General features: G+C 44.1%; 1 protein-coding gene across 1 annotated transcript; it reads right to left on the reverse strand.

Annotated features, from left to right (window-relative positions):
• Positions 1-3,744: 3,744 nt before the first annotated feature.
• CHI3L2 (chitinase 3 like 2) lies at positions 3,745-21,835 on the reverse strand. Its single transcript, XM_027536207.1, has 11 exons — positions 20,863-21,835; positions 18,703-18,732; positions 17,996-18,197; positions 17,642-17,698; positions 13,354-13,504; positions 12,709-12,833; positions 12,134-12,263; positions 10,685-10,867; positions 6,837-6,953; positions 5,819-5,958; positions 3,745-4,953 (listed from the first exon to the last, which is right to left on the reverse strand). The coding sequence occupies exons 1-11, from the start codon at positions 20,930-20,932 to the stop codon at positions 4,950-4,952; spliced, it is 1,209 nt and encodes a 402-aa protein (XP_027392008.1). The 5' UTR covers positions 20,933-21,835; the 3' UTR covers positions 3,745-4,949.
• Positions 21,836-22,652: the final 817 nt, after the last annotated feature.

Genomic DNA, 22,652 nt, shown 5'->3' on the forward strand with positions numbered 1-22,652 from the left:
GACTCATTTGAAAAGATCCTGATGCTGGGAAAGATTGAAGGCAAGAGGAGAAGGGGATGGCAGAGGATGAGATGGTTGGATGGCATCACCAACTCGATGGACATGAGTTTGAGCAAACTCCGGAAGTTGGTGATGGACAGGGAAGCCCAGTGTGCTGCAGTCCATGGGGTTGCAAAGAGTCGGACACGACTGAGTGACTGAACTGAACTGAGAGTTAATGAGATAAGATCGGTCACTTAATAGGAGAATTTTCCAAATGAGACTTTTGCAGAATTTATGTTTGTTTCCCTGGAGCACAGAGGGCCTCATTCTCTACCAGCTGCAGCAGCACAGGCTTCAGTGTCTGCAGAGGCAAGTGGCAAATGCTCTTAAAACATCAATGGTTCCTCTTTGGTAGAGAACACTTAGCCTTAAAAGATCTCCTTAAAGGAGTTGTTTTAGGGGTGGGGGAGAGGAGGAGAAGGTTGATCAGGGTTTCTCTCCAATCCCAGCTGAACAAAAGGTCCTAATATCCTTACCCTTCTCCTGGATATTTGCAAAGCAAATGGTTCTCTCCTCACAGCAAGTATGAGAAAGGAATGCATAGAGTTCAGGGCTTAGAGCTCAAGACACAGACCTTCCATGGACTCTTGGGCTCCATGAAAGGCCAAGGTTAATATGTTGGGCAGCTGTCCATGAAAACCAAAGTAACAACAAACACAAGTACCAGCATTCCTTACCCCTCATACCTCTGGCAGCAAGCATGCTTATTATTCCCATTGTACAGAGAAAACAGCAGGGGCAGGGCACTGAGAGGGTAAAGAACTTGACCAAAGTCACATGGTCAGCAAGTTAGAGCAAGGCCAGGATGTGCACTCAGGCAGCCTGACTCAATTATTTCACTCCTCTGCTTCTGGAGAATGCAATAATCAGAGGAAGCAAAGGACTGAGCCAGTGTTAGAAAATCAGAGAAGTGCCCTCAAGCAATGTTTAATTTATAGTAAAAAGATTGCAGATCTTGGGCAGCATTTAGGGGGCCCTGCGGACAAAGTTCCCCTAGTCTCCAGCACCGCTTGCCACCTCTGTTCTTTCGCAAGTGCATCTGACATTTTCTCAATCATAAAGGAATAAATCCCCTTTTCAACTTAAAAAAATGCACAATATGAGAGTTTCAAGTTAAGTTTTATTTGGGGCAAAATGAGGACTATAGCCTAGGAGATAGCACTTCAGATACCTCTGAGAAACTGAAGTAGAGATTACTAGGCAGTCAGTGTAGAACTCTGAGACCTCGGTCTTGTTTTCAGTAAACATCCAACTCCATTGTCCTGAATTCCTGGAATGTGTGTTTAGTCTAATAAATCATCAGCACTCAGATCCAGGGAAGGGCAGTAAACAAATTCTGTTCCATATGCTTGAGGGTAAAACAACTGAGGATCATTAATCTTAAACCATACATCTGGTCCATGGTAAAATGGCCAAAGGGCATGAAAAAGGGTGGTGACTTAATCCAAGGATCAAGAGAAGCCATAAAGATATTAAGTATCTTGACCTTTAAATTGATTGGTTAGAAATAATGTGATTTAAGGAAGGATATAAAAACTGGTGTAAGATCCACCTTGGGGGAACTTTTTACCTCCTCTCAGTATCTATACTGAGGGCTTTGTACTTTCCTCCTCTTTAATAAATTCTATTTGCTTGCTTCTGTGAGTGTTTGCATGTTCCTGGATTCCATTCTTCGGCTCCATGGACAAGAACTCAGATTCTCCTCTCAAAACTGCTCCAAAGGAGTAGGGGGAAGGACAGTATACATGTGATTTTGGTGAAAGAGGAATACATGCAATCGAGCACATATTTATTTTAATGAAGGTTTTTGTTAGTCACGAGGAGCAGTCATCACCATGAAGGATTTTTAGTGCTTTTTTAGACATGAGCAGATACAAGGATTGGGCTCATAAAATTGGCTCCTCAAAATGTCTAACTATCTGAAGACCTGCTCTGTCTGTTTTCAGAGCATGGAGTGCCTCATTTCTGCTCTCCATCTTGAGCTCCTTTCAGGGGGTATTGAAAATCAACAACTGCAGCAGCACATGATTTAATCCTCTAGAGGTAGATGGCAAGTGTCCATGTCAAGTGCCAATTTAGAGTTGACACCCAAGTAGTTCCACTCTCACTCTCCTTCAGATCCTATAGCCATCTCTAAGCACCTCCTCTGCAGAAATTCTGGTCCTGCCACCACTTAAATATATGACCTTACATTCCCCGAGCCCCACTCAGCTCATCTGCAAATTGGGCTTATATACCACCTTTATCAGCCAAGTGAATTAAATGTGCACAGCAAAGTGTTGCTTAAGTTTAATAAGGGACTTCCCTGGCAGTCCAGTGGTTAAGACTCCACACTTCCTCTGCAGGGGGCATGTGTTGGATCCCTGGTTGAGGAACTAAGATGCCATATGCTACACAGCCAAAAGTAAATAGATAGACAGATAAAAGAAAGTTTAGGGTAAAAATCATTTTCAATAAAGAAAGGGAAAAAGAGGGGAAACACAATTTATCCTGGAATTAGGGTGTCTGAATTAAAAAACAGCCTTAGACTTCAAGCAGCATTAGACCCTGCTTTGGGTACCATGCTTTAGATGAAGAATTGCATAGTAATATTTTAGGCTTTGTAGGCCATTCTGGGAGAAGGCAATGGCAACCCACTCCAGTACTCTTGCCTGGAAAATCCCATGGACGGAGGAGCCTGGTAGGCTGCAGTCCAAGGGGTCGCTAAGATTCGGACACGACTGAGCGACTTCACTTTCACTTTCATGCATTGGAGAAGGAAAAGGCAACCCACTCCAGTGTTCTTGCCTGGAGAATCCCAGGGACGGGGGAGCCTGATGGGCTGCCGTCTATGGGGTCGCACAGAGTTGGACACGACTGAAGTGACTTAGCAGCAGCAGCAGGCCATTCTGAGGGCTTCCCATGTGGCGCTAGTGGGAAAGAACCCACCTGCCAATGCCAGCAGCAGAAGAGATGTGTGTTCGATCCCTGGGTTGGGAAAATCTCCTGGAGGAGGGCATGACAATCCACTCCAGTATTCTTGCCTGGAGAAACCCATGGACAGAGGAAACTGGTGGATTACAGTCCATAGGGTTGCAAAGAGTCAGACATGACTGAAGTGACTTAGTATGCACGGACACAGAATCTGTTGCAGCTTCTCAACCCTGCCATTGTGGAGAGAAAGCAGCCATAGACAATATGTAAACAAATTAGGTGCAGCTGTGTTCCCATACAAGTTTATTCACAGAAGCAAGCAGTGAATTAGATTTGACCCATCTGCCACAGTTTGTTCCTCCCTGCTTTTGGTGTTTCCACTTTGGTCCTCCTCCAGCTGCAGCCTTCACTATGAGCTGAGTAGATGGCAGGGCGAAGGGCACATCCTTAGCCCTGAAGCCCACACCTGTGCTCTTTTTAACTCTAATCCGAATACCCAGGCTTCCTGCACAAGTAGCCAAACAGCCTGTTCCCACTTTCAGATCCTGTGCAGCCCTTTTCCCTGTTCACCTATCCTGAGTGTGGACCACAAGGCTGGTGTGAACACCCTTGCCAGAGGATCTGTGTATGCGCACGCGTGTGTGTGTGCACGCGCACTGGGGTGGAGTGAAGACAAACTTTGGATGCAAAAGCCGAGATGTCTGTGTTGCAGGAAGGGGGACCCCTTCCAGGGCCCAAGAGTATACTCTTGTCTAACACTCAGAAATGAATCATCCGAGGAGACACATGTTCTGACAAAGCATGCGATTTTATTGGAAAAAAGGCACCCAGGCAGAGAGCAGGAAGGTAAGGGGAACCCAGCAGGGCTGCTCTACCACATGGCCCTCAGTCTCGGGTTTTATGGCGATGGGGTTAGTTTCTGGGTTGTTTCCAGCCACTCACTCTGAATCAGGGTGCTTCTTGGTGGCACATGCATTGCTCAGCCGAGATGGATTTCAGTGAGGATTCTGGGAGGTGGTAGGACACATGGAGTCTCCTTTTGAGTTCTCCTGAATTCTTCCAGTTGGTGATGGCTTGTTAGTTCTATGTTCCTTACCAGGACCTCCTGTTGTAAAATAACTCATGCAAATAGTTACTATAGTGCCTGACAGGGTGGGCAGTTTCAGTCATTGTTTCCCCTAACAACTTCCCCTTTCCAACATCTGCCAGTGTGTATGTGAGGTCCTTGCTCTCTGAGTCAGGGCTTTAGATGTGAAGGGAAAGGGGCTACCAGTGGGCTGGGAACCAAGGGCACAAGCTGCTGCATTCTGGCACAGAATTCCCAGGAGTCTGGGAATTCTAACTTCAAACCTGGTCTTTTGGGTCATTGCAAAATCATGTTCGTTAAGAGTATAAATCATATTTTAACCCTTGGCTCTTAAATATTTAGACATATGATACGCAGGCCTACACTTGTACCCATAAATGGTGGGAGAGGACAGCCTTATACCACAAGGTCCAAGATTGCACAGAGGAGGCCACGCTGGCTGGAACAACATGCTTTTTCTTTATTGTGCCTCAAGGGAAGCAGTCAGCGCTGCAGGAGAACAAAGCCAGACCCAGTCTGAGGTCTGAGAGAAAGTCAAGGGGAAACTTGGAGAAGAGACATCCTGAGGGCCTCATCTAACCTCCAAGAATCCCACACATGAATTCCTGTAGCAGGAGTACGCAGCAAGGTCACCTTTCCTACTTAGCTATGAATTAAGCCTGGAAAGAAAAAGAAAGTATTTCAAATCCAATCAGTAACATAAGGCCTCAGTCAAGTTACTAAGACATAGATGTTCAGAGTTGAAAGGCTGCTGCCCAATCATATAGTTTAGGAGATTCTGCACTGCTCTGGGCCCTTCTCCAGGACAATATGGCCAGTCCTCTCCAGTTGTCTGTCTGCAGTGATTTCCAGTGTCCTGCTCCTCCACTGAGATGATGTCAGCACACCTGGTTGGTCAGCAGCACCCTCACCTGCACAAGAAGATATAGGATTTGCTTACAGAACCCAGGACCCAGGGATGGAGCAGCAGCCAAACCACCTGCTGTTAAGGCAATAATGGGCATGGTCATCAATAATGACCATGAGACCTCCTGACTGTCCACACTAAAGCAAGATCTGGAGAATGGACCTGCAGACACAGCGGAGGAAGGAGAGAGTGGAACAAATGGAGAAAGTAACATAGACATATATACATGATCATGTGTAAAATAGATAACTGATGAGACGTTGCGGTATAACACAGGAAGCCCAGCCAGGCACTCTGTGACAACCTAGAGGAGTGGGCTGGGGTGAGGGGAGGGAGACCCAAGAGGGAGGTGATGTATGTATAATTATGGCTGATTTGCATTGTTGTATAGCAGAAACTATCACAACATTTTTAAGCAAATTTCCTCCAATTAAAAAAAAAAAAAAAACTGTGGATGGGGAGAGAGGAATAGACCATTAATAACAACTGAGATTGGATCTCTCAGCAGTCAATTGGGAGCATAAAGTCAGATTTATTCTGATTTAGAAAATTAAAACAGGCTGATGATTTTGTAGTGAAGAATTGCAGTGGAGTAAATATTTAATGCCCACTCTACATGAAAAGAAAACCCTTAGCTTAGACTGTGCTCAATAAATGGTAGCCAAATTACTATTGTTATATATTGGAAGTCTTTGGAAGCTCACCAAAGGAACAGAATCAGACTAATCAATAAGAAAAAGGAGAACAGAAGGTCCAAAGGAATTTGAGAATTCATCAGTCCAAATACATGAAGACTACCTCCCCCAGTCTCCTGTGTCCCGCTCTGCCCAGCTCTCTGCCCACTCTCAGTCTGTCCTAAATTCTGTTACCTTTCTAGAGAGCCAAGGCTCCTCTTGACAGCTTGAACAAGAGGGTAGGGGCCCTGGCTGCAGAGTTTTCCAGTGAAGTCATCCATGTCAATAGACCAGATCATGGCGCCTCCCAGGTTTAGATTCTTTAGAAACTGAACCTGAGTGGAGCACAGGAGGGTATACTGAGGTTAGAAGGGGTCCTTAAAGGCCCAAGACCCACGTCAGGTTTGCAGGAGGGTTTGAGCTTAGAATGTAGCAGTAGATTTGCACCCTATGGAGTCATGGATTCTCTGAAGGAAAGGGTTACTTGGGAAGGCTTATAAAATGAAGACAGAGCCACCCACTATTAACCACCTGTCATGGAATAATCACATCCCAGGTCCAAAACCTAGGCCTCTAGGATGAGGAGTAGAAACTAGGAAATCACTAGCAAGATTTCAATTACAATTGGGTTGTCAATTACACTGATGCCTTTGTCCCACTTTGCACCTGGAAAGCAAACATCTTAGCAAGGTCTAAGAACAACCCTGTGGACTGTAGCCCGCCAGGCTCCTCTGTCCATGGGACTTTCCAGGTAAGGAAACTTGAGTGGGTTGCCATTTCCTTCTCCAAAGAACTGGTAGACTCAGAAATCTGGAGCCTCGTAATCCATGAGAAAGACTGAAGGGTCTGTCCTGGTCAACCAGATGGGTGACCATTCTGTATAGGCACCAATGTCTCCTTTGCTCTTTTCCCCTTCTTCTCCCTCCTCCCTTCTCTCCACTCCTTGCTTCTTCCCTTATTCCTAATTCTTTCTTGCACCTTTTCCACCTCTCCTGCACGTTCTATAAGGTGCTCACAGGTATGACTTAGAATCATGACTAGCTTTGCACCACAGAGGCTTCTCTCCTTCCGCACAGAGTACTGAGGCATTTGATCACACACCCTATCCCCCAAGCACCAGAGTGTTCTGCTGTCCTAGAGCTGCTTAAGCAAGAGCCTCTCGCTTGGGGACAACTGTCCCAGAGCCTCTTGCTCCCCCAGAACCCAGACGTACCTTGGTCTCCACGCTCTCCACATCATCATAGCCCACCCACTGGTTCCCCTTGACCGCATAGGGAACTTGCTGATCCTGAAGTCTTGTGATCTTGGCTCCTTGTAGGAACTGACAGATCTGGTAAGGAAAGGAGGAGCAAGAGGTTCACTAATGGGCTCTTCTTTAAGTTTATTGAGATAAAAGGGGAAGGTAAGGGTCTTGGGGACAATATCAGAATCTTTACTCCAGGAATCAATGAGAGAAATTATCAGATACAACACGCAGAATGGATGGTTCAAGGTCAATCTTTGGAAACTGTTGATGCTAAGGCCTCATCAGGAGGAACCACAAACAGATAGAGGGCAGAGAGTACTTGAATTCCACATCAGCCCTCAGTATTGATCAGTAAATCTTCCCATGTCTTAATTTGCAAAACAGAAGCAATTATAATTATGTATCTTATATACCTACTTTACAATATTGTTAGGATCAACGGAACTAATACATGTTAGGAAAAAAAGACAACTTTGAAAACAATAAAGTGCTTTACAGACACGTAGCGTCACAATGCCCATCACCATCATTCCCCACCTTGTAGCTTATCCCCACTTCAACTCCACTACTCTCCCTCTGTCCCTTCCCCCTCCCAATGTGCCTGTGCTGGGATTCCCCTTCTATCATCAGCTATTTTTCTCTTCTTGTTAGCAGAAGTAAGAGCTACTAAAAAAGATAAATCTTCATTGAAAAATGCATTTTAAAGCCACACAGAAAACTCATTTTGTTTTGCTTACTCTTTTTAGATTATTTACACTCATGTTTGCCTCGATGAGACCCCATGGACTATAACCCACCAGGTTTCTCTGTCCATGGGTTTCTCCAGGCAAGAATACCGGGGTGGGTTGCCATTTCCTTCTCTATTGCCTCAATGAGGGTGATAAATGGAAAGTTTAATATTTAAGGAAATACAAATTTGTCAAAGTTATAATGATGTAGGGTGATACACTGAACAATCAGTTTAAAATTTCCATGCAATAGGGGAGTGTGTATCCAGTGGTCTACACTTAAATCCTTCCAGCAGATTCTGAGCTCTGACCTCTTTTATTCCTTATATTAAGTGATTCAGTGAGGACTCTGATGGTGACTCATTCCCTTTTCCCCTTGTCAACTCAACTGATGGTTCTTCAGTCATTCTCCCGTGTGAGGTGAGACGAAAAATTGAGCATTACACTCAGAATATCTCAGTGGATGCCAAGACCATCAGTAGCAGTTCATAGCATAAGCCCATGCCAGTGATGAGGGAATATACTAGGACTCCAAGCGGAAACCAAGATGTAGGGTGTTATTCTTTCCTTACCTGATCAAACTCTTTCCTATCCTTCAAGATCCAGAATACATCTCTCCTCTTCTATGGAGCCTTCCCCATCACTCATTTCTGAACTTGTGGCCCTCCACATTGGCCACTTAATCATATCTAGTTTGCAGTACCTACGTAATGTTATTAACTCTGATAGTTTTAAAACTCTTATTTAACTAGTTTCATTTGTATTCTACATTCTTTCCACCTAGACTGTAAGCCCTTTGAGATAAGGATGAAGAATGAGTTCTAGCTCTCACAGGACCGTCTTTGCGATATGGGAGCAACCCAAGAGTTTCTGTTGGTTGAATTACTGTTTGAATCTTAGAGCTTCCTACACATTAAAAAATTTTTTCTCAAGATTGAGGAGCAGAAAGGAATGATGGTCTAAATAGTCAAACGTAGAGGAGAAATAGGCAAAACACTCTCCGACTTAAATCACAGCAGGATCCTCTATGACCCACCTCCCAGAATATTGGAAATAAAAGCAAAAATAAACAAATGGGACCTAATTAAAATTAAAAGCTTCTGCACAACAAAAGAAACTATAAGCAAGGTGAAAAGACAGCCTTCAGAATGGGAAAAAATAATAGCAAATGAAGCAACTGACAACTAATCTCAAAAATATACAAGCAACTCCTGCAGCTCAATTCCAGAAAAATAAACGACCCAATCGAAAAATGGGCCAAAGAACTAAATAGACATTTCTCCAAAGAAGACATACAGATGGCTAACAAACACATGAAAAGATGCTCAACATCACTCATTATCAGAGAAATGCAAATCAAAACCACAATGAGGTACCATTTCACACCAGTCAGAATGGCTGCGATCCAAAAGTCTACAAGCAATAAATGCTGGAGAGGGTGTGGAGAAAAGGGAACCCTCTTACACTGTTGGTGGGAATGCAAACTAGTACAGCCACTATGGAGAACAGTGTGGAGATTCCTTAAAAAACTGGTAATAGAACTGCCTTATGACCCAGCAATCCCACTGCTGGGCATATACACCGAGGAAACTAGAATTGAAAGAGACATGTGTACCCCAACATTCATCACAGCACTGTTTATAATAGCCAGGGCATGGAAGCAGCCTAGATGTCCATCAGCAGATGAATGGATAAGAAAGCAGTGGTACATATACACAATGGAGTATTACTCAGCCATTAAAAAGAATACATTTGAATCAGTTCTAATGAGGTGGATGAAACTGGAGCCTATTATACAGAGTGAAGTAAGCCAGAAAGAAAAACACCAATACAGTATACTAACACATATATATGGAATTTAGAAAGATGGTAACAATAACCCTGTATGCGAGACAGCAAAAAAGACACAGATGTATAGAACAGTCTTTTGGACTCTGTGGGAGAGGGAGAGGGTGGGATGATTTGGAAGAATGGCATTGAAACATGTATAATATCATATAAGAAACGAATCACCAGTCCAGGTTCGATGCAGGATACAGGATGCTTGGGGCTGGTGCACTGGGATGACCCAGAGAGATGGTATGGGGAGGGAGGTGGGAGGGAGGTTCAGGATTGGGAACACGTGTACACCCATGGCAGATTAATGTTGATGTATGGCAAAACCAATACAATATTGTAAAGTAATTAGCCTCCAATTAAAATAAATAAATTAAAAAAAAAAAACAGCCAAACACCTTTGATAGTTATCTCTATGATGTTAAGTCTGTCTGACTGTGGGACAGAATCTGACATATTTGACTGCTCCTTGCTTCTTTTTATTTATTTATTTTTAATTGAAAGTTAATTGCTTTACAGTATTGTGTTGGTTTTTGGCTCCTCTCTTCTTGAAACACCCACCTCTCACTCTGTTCTTTGGCACAGAACACTCCGGATTCTGCCTACCTTCTTGTAGATCTTGTCAGTTTCATTAAAGTTCTCCTCTTCCTCTGCCTAACCCTTAAGTACAAGAGGTCCTTGGGTTTTGCTGTTTCTTGCACTTTGGCTTCACATACCATCTTTATGCTGATAGTTTTAGAAGCTACATCTCTAGCACAGGCTGGCCTCTTGTGGTCCAAACCCACATACCAAACTACTCACCTTTTATTTATACATCCCACAGGCATTTGGATGTCCCACTTGCTCCTCAAACTCAGAATGTCCAAAACTGATCTCATGATTGGGACCAATGCCCACTCTGCTCCTTCATATCTTCCCCAACTCAGTAAAAATGGCATTACCCTCTACTTAGTTGCCCAAGTCAAAAACGTGAAACAGTCTCCTTTTTTCAATCTCCCATACCTGTTTCACCTATCCCCATTCCTCACTAGTGCCACCTCCTCTCCAGATTTCAGCTAATGTCACTTCCTCCAGGAAGCATTCCCTGATTCCCTCTCAAGTCAGGTGCAGAGCTCCTCTTACATGTTCCAATAGCACTCCATACTTTCCTTCCCAGCACTCAGGATGTGTTACTCTATTATTGTCAGATTGAAGCTGGAATGCCTATCTAGACACAGGGGGCAGCTAAGGGCACAGGGAAGCTCCAGATACCTCATAATAAGCGAGGAAGCCTGAAGACTTGGTGATGGGGCCAGCGGCTCCAGGACCAGAGGCAGGGGCCCCCACGGCAGTTTCTGCAGAGGCCAGTGTAAAGGAACGTCCATACGTGGGGATGCCCATGACCACCTTCTCTGCAGGCATCCCCTTGTTTATCCAGTATCCCACAGCATATTCCTAGAAAGAGGAGATAGACTGAGGCACAGCATGTATGGGAAAGAAACGTGTCAGGCCTTACTAAGCCTCCAACCCAAATTCACAGAAGGGACTCCATGATTCCTTCTCTACATCAGTAACTATGGAGGATCCCATTGGAACCAGAGTGTTTACTCTAATGCTCTTAATGCTCTTCAGCACTAAGTAACCAAGTCAGCTTTTTCTAATCATGAAAGAAAACTGAACAATGAATCAGAAAAGAAATCAGGCAAGTGACCTAGAAAACATGAAATCAAGGTTGTCACCATCTATCTTTCCCCTTTGAGTCAACAGCCTGTGGAATTTTTCTACACTATGATGGGTTGTATTACTGATGAAGGTGATGGGGGTTGTGGCCATCAGACACTAGCCTGTGAGGCCTTACAATAACATTAGGTCCAAGAGGCAAGATAAGAGGTTAGAGGCTAGTTTGGGCCTTACTGGCTTCCAGAAAAGAATAAGGGGTTACAGAAGGTAAGGGTACGTCTCCTCATCCTTAAAAATCGTCGAGAGAGAGGAAAGAATGAAGGGGGCTTGGTTTGATGTGACTTGATCATATGGTGTTCTAGAAAACCCCAGACTAGAAATCAGTATACCCAGCTTGGACTGATCTGTTTTGTAATTTTAAATATGAAGGCTTGGAAATATACAACCCAGACATTTCTTCCTGCCCAATTTTAGGAATACATCCACATGTACCATGACAACAAAACTGTTTTGTTAATGACTTTTTCCCCTTGATTTTCCATTTTCTACCTTTTCAGGATATTCACATCAGCAAGAACTTGAAGGGCCAATTAATCTGCCAGGTTTCCATTTCATCATCTGTGAAGTGAAACTAATGCTTCCTGACCAGCCACCCTCAGATTATTTTGAAGATCAAATTAAATAGGGAATGTGGGCACATACAGGAGAGTACTAAGTTCTGTGCATCCATGTGGGGTTCAGGAAATGTATTGAGGATGGAGAATTAAGAGAAGACTGGGGTGACTGACACCTCAAGTCAGAGAAAAGTTTAGGACATTTCAGTTGCAAAGTCCTCTGACATTTTCTAGGTGACATTTTACTATGCCTGGTCCATGCATTTTCCCTGTTCTCAGGGAAACCCAGCTTACAGGGTTATCTGAGTCCCTCTTGGGCAATGCATGTCTTCCTCAGTTCGAGGCAGAATTAACTCTAGATGACCTGCACTGGCCTCAGCTCCTCTCACAGCCAGTGTACCCAGCACTGTTTCTCCCTAAGACTCACCACATTGTAGTAGGAGCTTGTCCCTCTGTCCAGCTGTCCCTTTCTCAGGGGGCTGTTGTGGCCAGTGACAAGGGGCTTTTCCCAAGACCCATGGAAGTCAAAAGACAGGAGGTTGATGAAATCCAGGTCTCTAGATTGCCAAAAGCAAAAGAAGAGATTCTGCAATGAGCAGAGGTAGAAGCAACTACAGTCGACCCTTGAACACTGCACATTTGAGCTGCACAGTTCACTTTTATACTACAGAACTGTAAATACTATGGAACCACATGGTCTGGGGTTGGCTGAATCCACAGATGAGGAGGAACCATGGATACAAAGGGCTGACTGTAAATTACACATGGATTAGCCCTCGCTTTGTTCGAGGGTAAACTGTACGCGTATTTATGTAGAGCTTTGGATGCTGTTAGAAGGATTGAAATTAGCCATAATGGAGAAGTTCCTGGCTGGATGATGTGGTTAGGATAGTGACTTCATGCTTTCCCTTCTCCCTTCATCCCTTAGACATATTGACACGCATCACTTGCATCAGCCAGGCTGGCGGCAGAGAGATGGAGGGGGTGATCCAGTGCACTTACTTTGCCAATTCCTTGATCTGATAGCTGTTGTCAATCATCTGCCTCCCTGCAGAAACTCCTGCAGTCAAGAGAAGCCTTTCTTTGGTGGATTTTACAAAGTCCTGCTGAAAAGCTTCTGCTAACTTCTGTGAAAAACAAAAAGCCCACAAGTCAGTGCTCCCTCCCAGAGCACAGACCTAAGATTCTTACCTGATTTGAAATTTCTAGAACCACATTAGATGGAAAGATCGAAACTTTTCTCCCCATTCCCACATGGGGATGCCTCCTGCCTCAAGCTCAGGAATGTCCACATTACGCAGGGGGACCACCAGTCTCACTGTACTCAAGAAGAACTATCTGGGTTTCCTCCTAGTAGATTCTCTGATCCATGTGATAGAACTTTATGAGACTATCCCGGCGCTCAGGAGAGTCTATGGCCCTATACTCTCTTACATGGATGTTGCGTTGTTTCGGTGTTGTTTGTTCTATAAGGAGACTCTGTTCTTTGATGTTGTCCTTGCACTAAACTAGGTCCAAGGGCTTTTCCTTCATGAGTTGGGGCTTCTGGAAGGAAGGGACTATCTTCCAACAAGAGCCAGTCTCTTCCTTTTTTTCTCCTGATATGGCCGTGGGTTTCACATAAGGGTAATGTGGAGTTTGCCTTACATGAATCAGCACAGTGAAATGAGTGTTGTCTTTTACATTTGGGTAGATCCAACTTATGTCCAGTCCATCAAAGTTATGATTCCTCAGAAATAGGATTACAGAGTTGACAAATTTCAAGGTTGATGAAGAAGATTCAACCACAGGATGGAACCTGGTAGAAGCAAGACAGTTGTTTCTTGGGAAGAAGTAGACATAACACAACACATTTTTTTTACAGAAATCCTGATATAGTCTTCCTTTCCCCAATATTTTCTCACTATTTTTCTATCCCAACCCCTGCCTCTTTTGGAACAAATGGGGAGAGAAAGGATTGCTAGGCCAGAAAATCAATGGAGTTGGGTAGAGGAGGACTGGGTTCTGTGCAGCCCTTTCTGCAGGATAATGGAGCTGCCTATGGCAGAGACTCTCCTTGACCAAACTTAAGTCATTTGGTCACTAAGTCATGTCCGACTCTTTGCAACTCCGTGGACTATAGCCCGCCAGGATCTTCTGTCCATAGGATTTCCCAGCAAGAATACTGGAGTGGGTTGCCATTTCCTTTTCCAGGGGATCTTTCTGACCTAGGGATCAAACCGGTATCTCCTGCATTGGCAGATGGATTCTTGACCACAGCCTCTGGGGAAGCCCAAACTTTAGTCCAAGTCCTCTGAATTCTCTTCTCAACTTGGCCTTGACCTTGGGCTTCTGTCCCTATCTTTGCAGAATCCTAAATCAGCTTAATGAAAATCCCCTACCCTTGATATCAGATCACCCTCAGTATCATCCTCATCCCCCACCATCCCCCAGGTGATATCTTATCATCCTGGCCTGCCTTTAGCAAGAGTTCTGTTGAGTCAGTTTAGCAAGAATCTCCCTAGCCCTAATGTTTCCTCTTAGGAATTTTCCATCCACCAACACCCACAAACAACCTGCTTCTTGGCTATAAATCCACTTTTGTCTCTGCTATATCCAGCATTGAGTCCAGTACTATCCTGAGGTCTCCTTTCCCCTATTACAATACTTCCTGAATAAAATCTGTTTTTCTCTCTTTAATTACTATCCACCTCTGACTTTCTTTAACACCTTACACCCTTGAAAAAGCAATTTGCAATGTGATGGGCTGAGGGTCAAGAGATCTAGATTTGAGTTCCAGGTCAGAGTCCTTTCTAGTGACCTCTTTGTCACCAAGTAGCTCTCTGGGTTCAGTCTGGCCCATCTTTAAAATGGGACTGAAGACACTGATCCTGCCTCATCTATCTCAAAGTGACCTTATTTTGGAAAGCTTCCTAAAAATAAAGCTGGACTTCATAGGAACTTCTCTTTCCCCCCACAAGCAACCCAGTCCTGAATAAGCAACCCAGGTCTCTGCAGTCCCTTCTCGTGAAAAACCAGGAGGACCCTGAGCCACAGCAACCCTCCAGGGCTTTCATCTGAACTAGAATTCTTAAACCAGGAAGTTGACTCTGAGCTGCCCATGCAGAGGGCCTGTGCTCCACAACAAGATTTAAAATCCAAATCTGTAGACAAGATATCAGTATTTTCCAGAGGATATATCCTTTGACTTGAATCACCTCCCACCTCTCGCAATACCCCCCATCCCAGAAAGATTCAGAGTCTTGAATTCATTTGTTTCAATCAATATTAAATAGAGGATTTGCCTCTATGTTATAGCTTATACATGGGATCTAAAAAATGAAACAATCAAGTGTATGCAACAAAAGAGAAAGAGACTCACAGATGTAGAGAACAAAATAGTGGTTACCGGTGGGGAAAGGGAATGGTAGAGAGGTTAGATAAAGGTATGGGATTAAGAGACATAAACTACTATGTATAAAATAAATAAAGATATTATTATACAGTATAAGACAATATAGGCATTATTTAAATGGAGTATAACCTGTAGAAATATTGATTCACTATGTTGTATGCCTGAAGCTAATATAATATTGTAACTATACTTCCATAAATTTTTTTTTAAAAATGAGGATTTTGTTCCTGAATATAACTCAGCAGCACAGTGGAGGAAATAGTAAAACCAGGCCTATTAGCTGAAAACCAATGGTAGAAGTAGGTTTGTAACTTTTCTCTTGTATTTCAAACGTGTTCCCAGTGCTTAGAAGAAAAGCAAGGGATACCCCTTTTAGAGAGCAGTTGCATCTGATGCTCGATTAGAGGTGTTCTGATGCTTTGGGCAGAAACCTCCAGTTTTAGGAAAGACAACCATTCAACAGAGAAGCAAGTCTGTGTGGTACACATTTTGAAGCACTGCTGCACGCACCTGACACAAAGGCTGCCATTTATCTAATAATAGTGACAAAGTTAATGAATAACAATAATTATTGCAACCACTGGGATCTTATTGCACACCAGCACAGCATAAACAGTTTGTTTGTATTGCCTGCCCTCACAACTTCATCTTTAAGTTGATTCTGTTATTTTCTTCATTGTGGATTTTTTTAGAAAATGAAGCATAGTGACATTATAAAATTGCCTTTAAAAAATAAGAGAAGAAATCGCCTAAAGTCGAACAACTTGCACACAGTTTGCATATAGCTAAAGAGAAATCCAAACCAAATTTTTTAATCTCCAGAGTCCTGGTTTCAACCACTAAACTAATATACAAGGAGTACTTAGCAAATTACTTATTGAAAGATGAATGCACGCACGTAAGAATGAATGAATGAAGATATTTTTAATTGAATCAAGGATAACCAAGTATTACGAATGAGAGAGAATTTGGGAATCAGAAGGATAGTTACCATGAAAACCCATTAAAAACTGACAGGAGATCATGATGAAGTTAATGTAGAACCAAATAAGTTAGATAGGTTGATCTTTTTTCTGTCTGTGTGTAGAAATTGTGTTGCTAAGTATTTTATAAGTTTTGAACTGGTAAAGACTTTAAAAATTAATTAGGTCAATCCTATTATTTCATAGGTGAATGTATTCAGGATAAAAGAAGAAGAGAAAGGAAGGAAAAGTTGGCATTAGTTAATTGAATGATAACCAAGGCAGGCACACGATATACGTTACCTCATTCAAAATCTTTGCCCACACCTTATGAAATAGATGTTGTGATGTACATTTTACAGATGGGTAAACTGAGCTCAGAGAGGTATGTTAACTTCCCCTAGGTAACTCATCTACATAGGTCTTCTGATGTTACTTCTTTCCCCTGCTTACTCCAGCTATAGAGAATACTGACCAGCTGCACAAAAAAGTCTTATCAGATTTCTTGTGAAAGCTGAAAACCTCTGCTGGCTAAGATTAAGCTCTCTCAGCTTTTTTAAAATCCTGGCACTTAAAAAAAAATTAAAGCAGAAGAAATTCAAAGTTAGATTAACTGCATTTGAAAATTGCAAAAAGATGCCTTTCTTCTTTACAGATTTGTGTTTATTTAGCTCTTGATGCCAATGGAGTATCATTTGCTTGTGAATAGAAGTATAATTTGTAATATATGTTTCAAATTAATAGCTGTTCTGCTTTTAAGCAAGACCGACCCAACTGTTCCTACGCTCTGCACTTTCAGGCCATCCAGCTACACAACCATGGCCCAGGAAACTATGGTTTCCTGACAGCTGCTAGTCAAGGACTTGGTTTTAGGAAAGCACTCGCCTGACCCCCACTCAAGGTGAAAGGCAAGCCTTCAAATCCCTTAAACCCTTAAAAAATTAAATTTCCCAACTAAAGCTGTCTCCCCATAGTCCATCAGGTGAGCAACCTTCATGTGAATAATTGAGTTTACTGAACGCCGCTCCCGGCTCAGTTTCCTAAGCTCCTGCAGAGCTCCTTCCAAGATGTCAGAAAACACAGGGCGATGCCTCCCAACCTGTGACAAAACTCAGATCGGTTTTGCCATCTAAGCCAAGGAAGGACCTTTCTAAAGCTCAATTCAGTGTCTCTTTTGAAGAGTAGGAAAAGCAGTGACAATTAGAAACTGCCCGTACCATGACTTTCCTGGTGCTCCAGTGGTTAAGAATCTGCCTGCCAAGGCAAGGGATGCTGGTTCGATCCTTGGTCTAAGGAACTAAGACGCCACATGCCATGGGGCAACTAAGCCCGTGCACCACAACTGCTGAGTCCACATGCCGCAACTACTGAAGCCTGTGTGCTCTAGCCCGTGCTCCACAAAGAGAGAAGCCACCACGATGAGAAGCCTAAGCTCCACAACAAAGAGCAGCCCCATTCACCACAGTTAGAGAAAGCCTGTGCATAGCAACAAAGACCCAGGACACCATCCCCAGAAAAGGAAAACAGAGAAGAATGAACATGGCGGAATGAACAAAAAATAAAGAGACTGTGAACTTACCCTTTGGAACCAAACAGATACCCTCCAATAGACAACAGAATTTTCAGTTTGGGATTCCTGGAATAGAAGAATAAATAAGCTGATCATTTCTTTGCTGGCTGCCAGGGAAAACTTTGCCTAGAGAGTTAGGGCTAGAGTATGGATAAATGGGCCCTGTCTGCTTAGCAGCTAAGTTTAGTGAAAGGACGAGGCAGAGGGAAGAAGAACAGGAAGGATTGGGGTTATACCCAAGGAAATACACATGAATAAATGCACAAATGAGTGAATGGAGACAGAAGGCCTTAGGCCCAGTTTAGAGCTATCTTCTCTCCCCCAAAACCCACCCTGGGTGCTCCCCACTCCTCTCCTACTGACTTGGTTTTGAGACTGTTGATGGTCTGGTAAAGCTTCGCCTCATTCTTGTCCTTGATGATGACCTTGTTGTTACTGATGCTGGCGAATGAGTAAATGAGGTGAGAACATAGGAAGGGATCAGTGTTCTCAAGGGTGAACTTCCCTGGCTCCTGCCTGTCTTGTGACCAGTTGGTAAAGTAGCAAACCAGTTTGTAGGCACATCCTGGAGGAGAGGGAAGAGGGACAATGGGGAACCCAGTGTGATGACCTCAGAGCCCAGACTGCCACAAGTTTCTTCCCCAAAGCCATTGCCTCCTTTACTTATTCAGTCAGAGCCTCTGAGGGTCATTCAGCCTGGGCCCTCTGTGCTGGAGTCTCTTGAGCATCCATACTGCAGTTAAGAGACATACTGAGAGACATATATATCATTCACGTGGCAAACATTCCCAGAGCACTGAGATTTAGTGTGGATGGATAGATGGATGTCACAGTGATATAAGTGGATAGAGAGATGATACACAATACTGAGGTTGGTGAGAGACATAGAGAGAGGCTCAAAGGACAGAACAGAGCCATGGATGCACAAAGAGATACACAGAATGAAAACTCAGAGTCATCAATATGTTAATGTCAGAACTTAGGAGAGTCGTAAGAAGAGACATAAACCCAACAGCAGAAAGGACACAGCCCAAGGGACCCAGGAAGATGTAAACTCACAGATTACTTACCTTCCTGAAGAAGCAGCAAGACCACTAAACCTGTAAGAGGTGGACAGGAAGGACATTTGTTGAGCCCAACGTGGTTCTTGCCTCAGACTGTGGTAGTGAGTGTGTGGGTGTGCCTACGTGAAACATATAGCTGTGCTTCCTCTGAGCGATCCAACCACAGCTGCTGAGGTCCCTCTATAGGCTTTGAGGCACCTAGCCCTTGGGTGTCTTGCAGAGTCTACAGCCCTACAGAAAAACATTTTCCAAGCTGGGAATTCATTCGCTCATTCATTAATCCAACAAAAATTTATCGAACCACCTGCTCTATGCCAAGTGTTGCCCTGGATACTAGAGAAACAAGGATGAAGTCAATGCCGTCCCTGTATTCAAGGGGCTCACAGCCTAGTCTAGAACTGAATAAAGTTAAGGTGACCAAATAGTTTATTGTCCAATCGGACTCTTTGGAGAGTGAAAAGGAGCATTATTAATCATTTCCCTGTGGGCAACAGTGGGGACCAGAAGTCTCCTGGGTGAACTGAGATGAATAGTCACCCTGTGTACAGACAGCTAACTCTTAAGGTGAATTGAGGAGTGTGAGCTGGCTCTGGTAGTGCTCTAAGCCTTCCTGTTTGAGGTCCTGTCCAGCCTCTTCTCCACAGGACACCTCCCCTGGAAGGACTTCATTTATTCTGCTAAGGCAGGACTTTTGTCCTGGAAACCTCACCCAAAAGGCAAGAGACCTTGAACTATGACCCCTTCCCTGGGGACATTGTCTAGAATTACCCACACTAGGACATTTGAAGGGTTTGAAAATGAAGGAAAAGGCACTTAAAAATGAAATGAATGGTGGCAAGAACAGCAATGGAAGAGATATTTGGCAGTGACATATGACATTTGGCATATAATATGCTGAATGCTGCTTGGCATATTATAGTCTTGGGGTAGGTCTTAAAGAACATAAAACATTCATAGACAGGGCTTCCCTGGTGGTCCAGTGGTTAAGAAACTGCCTGCCAATGCAGGGGACAAGGGTTCAATCCCTGGTCTGGGAAGATCCCACATGCCACTGAACAACAAAGCCCATGTGCCACAACCCCTAAGTCCATGCGCTAAAGCCTGTGCTCTGCAACAGGAGAAACCACCATGATGAGAAGCCTGTGCCCCACAACTACAGAGTAACCCCTGGTTATCGCAACTAGAGAAAGCCCACGCACAGCAATGAAGACCTAGAACAGCCAAAAATAAATAAATAAACCTTGGAAAAAAATGAGATGAAACTTGGGTGACAGCTGCTGAAGTGGGTGCCTTCCTCACAGAGCTTGGGGCTGGGGAACTGAACTCGAGGGTTCTGTCCTGCTGATTCATGTCACTTTTAGGCAGAGCAGGTAGGGATCTGGTCCTCCGCACACCAGCTAAGCAGGTAGGAGAATGCTCATTGCCTCATCTGCTGTCAGGTTGGCCTCCAGGCCCTTTTCAAAATGCAGGCTCCCTGTGGGCTGCTCCCCCAAGGACTCAAGGCTGAGAACCTCAACAGGAAACTCAAAATGCTCTTGCCATTTCCAAGTGGGTAGGCATGGCTCAGGAGCATGGACAAGCAGGAAGAGGTAAGGACATGATGAAATGGGTCCTTTTCCTCCATAAGGCACACTCTTTCTCCTCCTGGCACACTTCTCTTCTTCACCCATAGCCCTGTGTATTTAGTCTCATCCTCACCTTTATCCAATTTCCCAGCCACCATGAAAGTCAGAGTTTTGGATCAGAACTTTAGAACTGAGAGATGGTTTTAGAAAGCATCTACCAATGAATCATTCTGCAGACAAGAAATATGAGGTCTCCAAAGTTTTAAAATGTGCAGAAAGTATAGTCCATGAATCATGGGACTCCCAAGACAGTGTTCATACATCACCATCTGGACAAGAGACACCTCTGTGCAAATGCATACAGACTGACGATACCCTTGATGGGCTGAAGGGCTTTGGCCTCTGCTGCTCCCTTGCCCATCTGGGAAAGATCCAATGGTCCCTGATGCAGTTGTCTTGGCTCAATAGGTATTGATAAGGAGGTAAACAGAGAGATTGGAGTCCCAGAAGAAGACGACCACTTCTTCTATTGGTCCAAGTTATCTAGGTTATACCTTCTCTCCTCTCCAACCTTCTGCTGAATTATCAGCCCAGAGCTCACCTTCCCAGAAAGACTTCTGATCCATGGCGATCACTCCCATATCCCTGGTCAGTTTCTCTGGGATGCTCATTCTCTGGGCCTTTTATGCCTCTGAGTTTTTATGGGAAGGAAGCAAGAAGTCCAGGACATTCCAGGGACTTCCCCTGGCAAAGCTGCCTTGTGAAACTTCCTGGCAATGAGACTCAGGTTTGAGCAATGCCAATTGTCCAAAAAAATATGCTGCAGTGGGGAAAACCACTGAGAGGTCCTTTTCCTCCAGTCTCACCCGAAGGTATATGGTCCCTGGGAAGGGAAGGAGATGGTACTTTGGTTTGCCTCCTTGTACTGCTTTCTGGCTCCCAAATCTTGCTACCCCTTCATCCAGGATCTGTCTCCTTCTTCTTTCCCTCACCTCCCTCCACACTCACATCACCAGTGGCCTACTTATGCTTGGTCATCATCCCAGTTGGTTCTACCCTAGCAGCTCTTCTTCACATGATACCACCCAGTGATGCCTTCTCTGTGGAGCCCTTCTTGCTCTTCCCTGAGCCCAGGGAAGCTGGCTCTTCTGCTCACAGTGCAATGAATTTCTTCTCATGTCTCCATACTATACTGTAATGCACTGGTGTACATGTCTATCTCCCCAATTTGACTGTGTAGTTCTTAAGTACAAGAATTAAGTGAAACAAGAAAAACAAAAACCTCGACAAGTACTTATTGAGGAACCTCCATTAACTTGTTAGAATTGAATAGTACCCCAGATTCTAAGGTGCAGACTCTCAAGGCCCTATGCCGTCTGCTCCCTGCATTCCTCTCTCATCTCCTGGTTTTCTCTATGGGTGTGTCTCTCCCTTTTCCTATCCCTGTTCTCTCGCTCTGTATTAGTCCCAGGAGGCTTCTCTCCAGCCTTGAGCCTGTTGTTTTTCACATATCAGATGTGGGTCACATGGAAAAGAAAAATGGGCTAGATCCATTTAAATTCCTGCCCAAGGAAGAGCAACGGGACTCCAACAGAGAAAGTCTGCTGTTTGAAGGGACACACCTGAAAAGCTGGGGCAGATGGGAAGCAGCACCTGGAGGGAAATGCACAAATTCTCTGAGTTCAGTTCAGTCTCTCTGTCATGTTCGACTCTCAGGAGGGATAAATGTCAGCTTCAAACATCGGCTAGGTCCTGGAGGCATGATGCCCTCTTAAGCCCACTCCAGTTAAGTGACAACTATCCTATTCCTCTTTCCACTCCTCTCCCTCCCCTACCTCTGACTAGTGCTGGTTTAGAAATCATAACAGCAAGTTGCAAAAAGACAGGGCAGAAGAGTAGACCAAGAAAAAAGAAAAGGAAGGTGAGTTTAAGCAGCATCCCATAGCAGGCTGGGCTGGGGAACAGGATCCAACTCAACATTCAATCAAGCTTGGAGTCTTGGTTATTGTCCATTACAAATTGGTGCTTGCCAAGGGCATTTGCCAGTGACTGAACAAAAACAAGGATGTTTGCTGTCTGCCTCTGTGGAGAATGAACCCTGTGCTGCTGCAGCTGTTGACCTTCAGCACGCCTCAAGGAAGCTCAGGGTGGAGAATGAGCCACTCTGTGCTCCAGGGAAACTGGTAGAACAGGTCTTTTGATAGTTATTTTCAGAAACTGATTTCGTGATCCCAGTCCTTGCATCTCCTCATATCTAGAAAAGCACTAAATTCCTTATGGTGATATCAGCTCCTCATGACTAGCAGAAAACCTTTTATAAATTAAACACTTGATTGCATTGAACTCCCCCTTCGCTAGAATCATATATATTGACCTTCCCCCACTACATCT

The sequence above is a fragment of the Bos indicus x Bos taurus genome, chromosome 3 (genome assembly GCF_003369695.1).
Source record: "Bos indicus x Bos taurus breed Angus x Brahman F1 hybrid chromosome 3, Bos_hybrid_MaternalHap_v2.0, whole genome shotgun sequence".
In the NCBI taxonomy this organism is placed as follows: Eukaryota; Metazoa; Chordata; class Mammalia; order Artiodactyla; family Bovidae; genus Bos; species Bos indicus x Bos taurus.

Coding starts and splice junctions, on each gene's coding strand:
- CHI3L2 (XM_027536207.1), bottom strand. CDS start 20,932: ATGAGCATCCCAGAGAAACTGACCAGGGATATGGGAGTGATCGCCATG. Junction 12,834..13,353: donor ATTTCACTGTGCTGATTCAT/GTAAGGCAAACT, acceptor TGTTTTTCACAG/AAGTTAGCAGAAGCTTTTCA. Junction 12,264..12,708: donor CAGATCAAGGAATTGGCAAA/GTAAGTGCACTG, acceptor TTGGCAATCTAG/AGACCTGGATTTCATCAACC.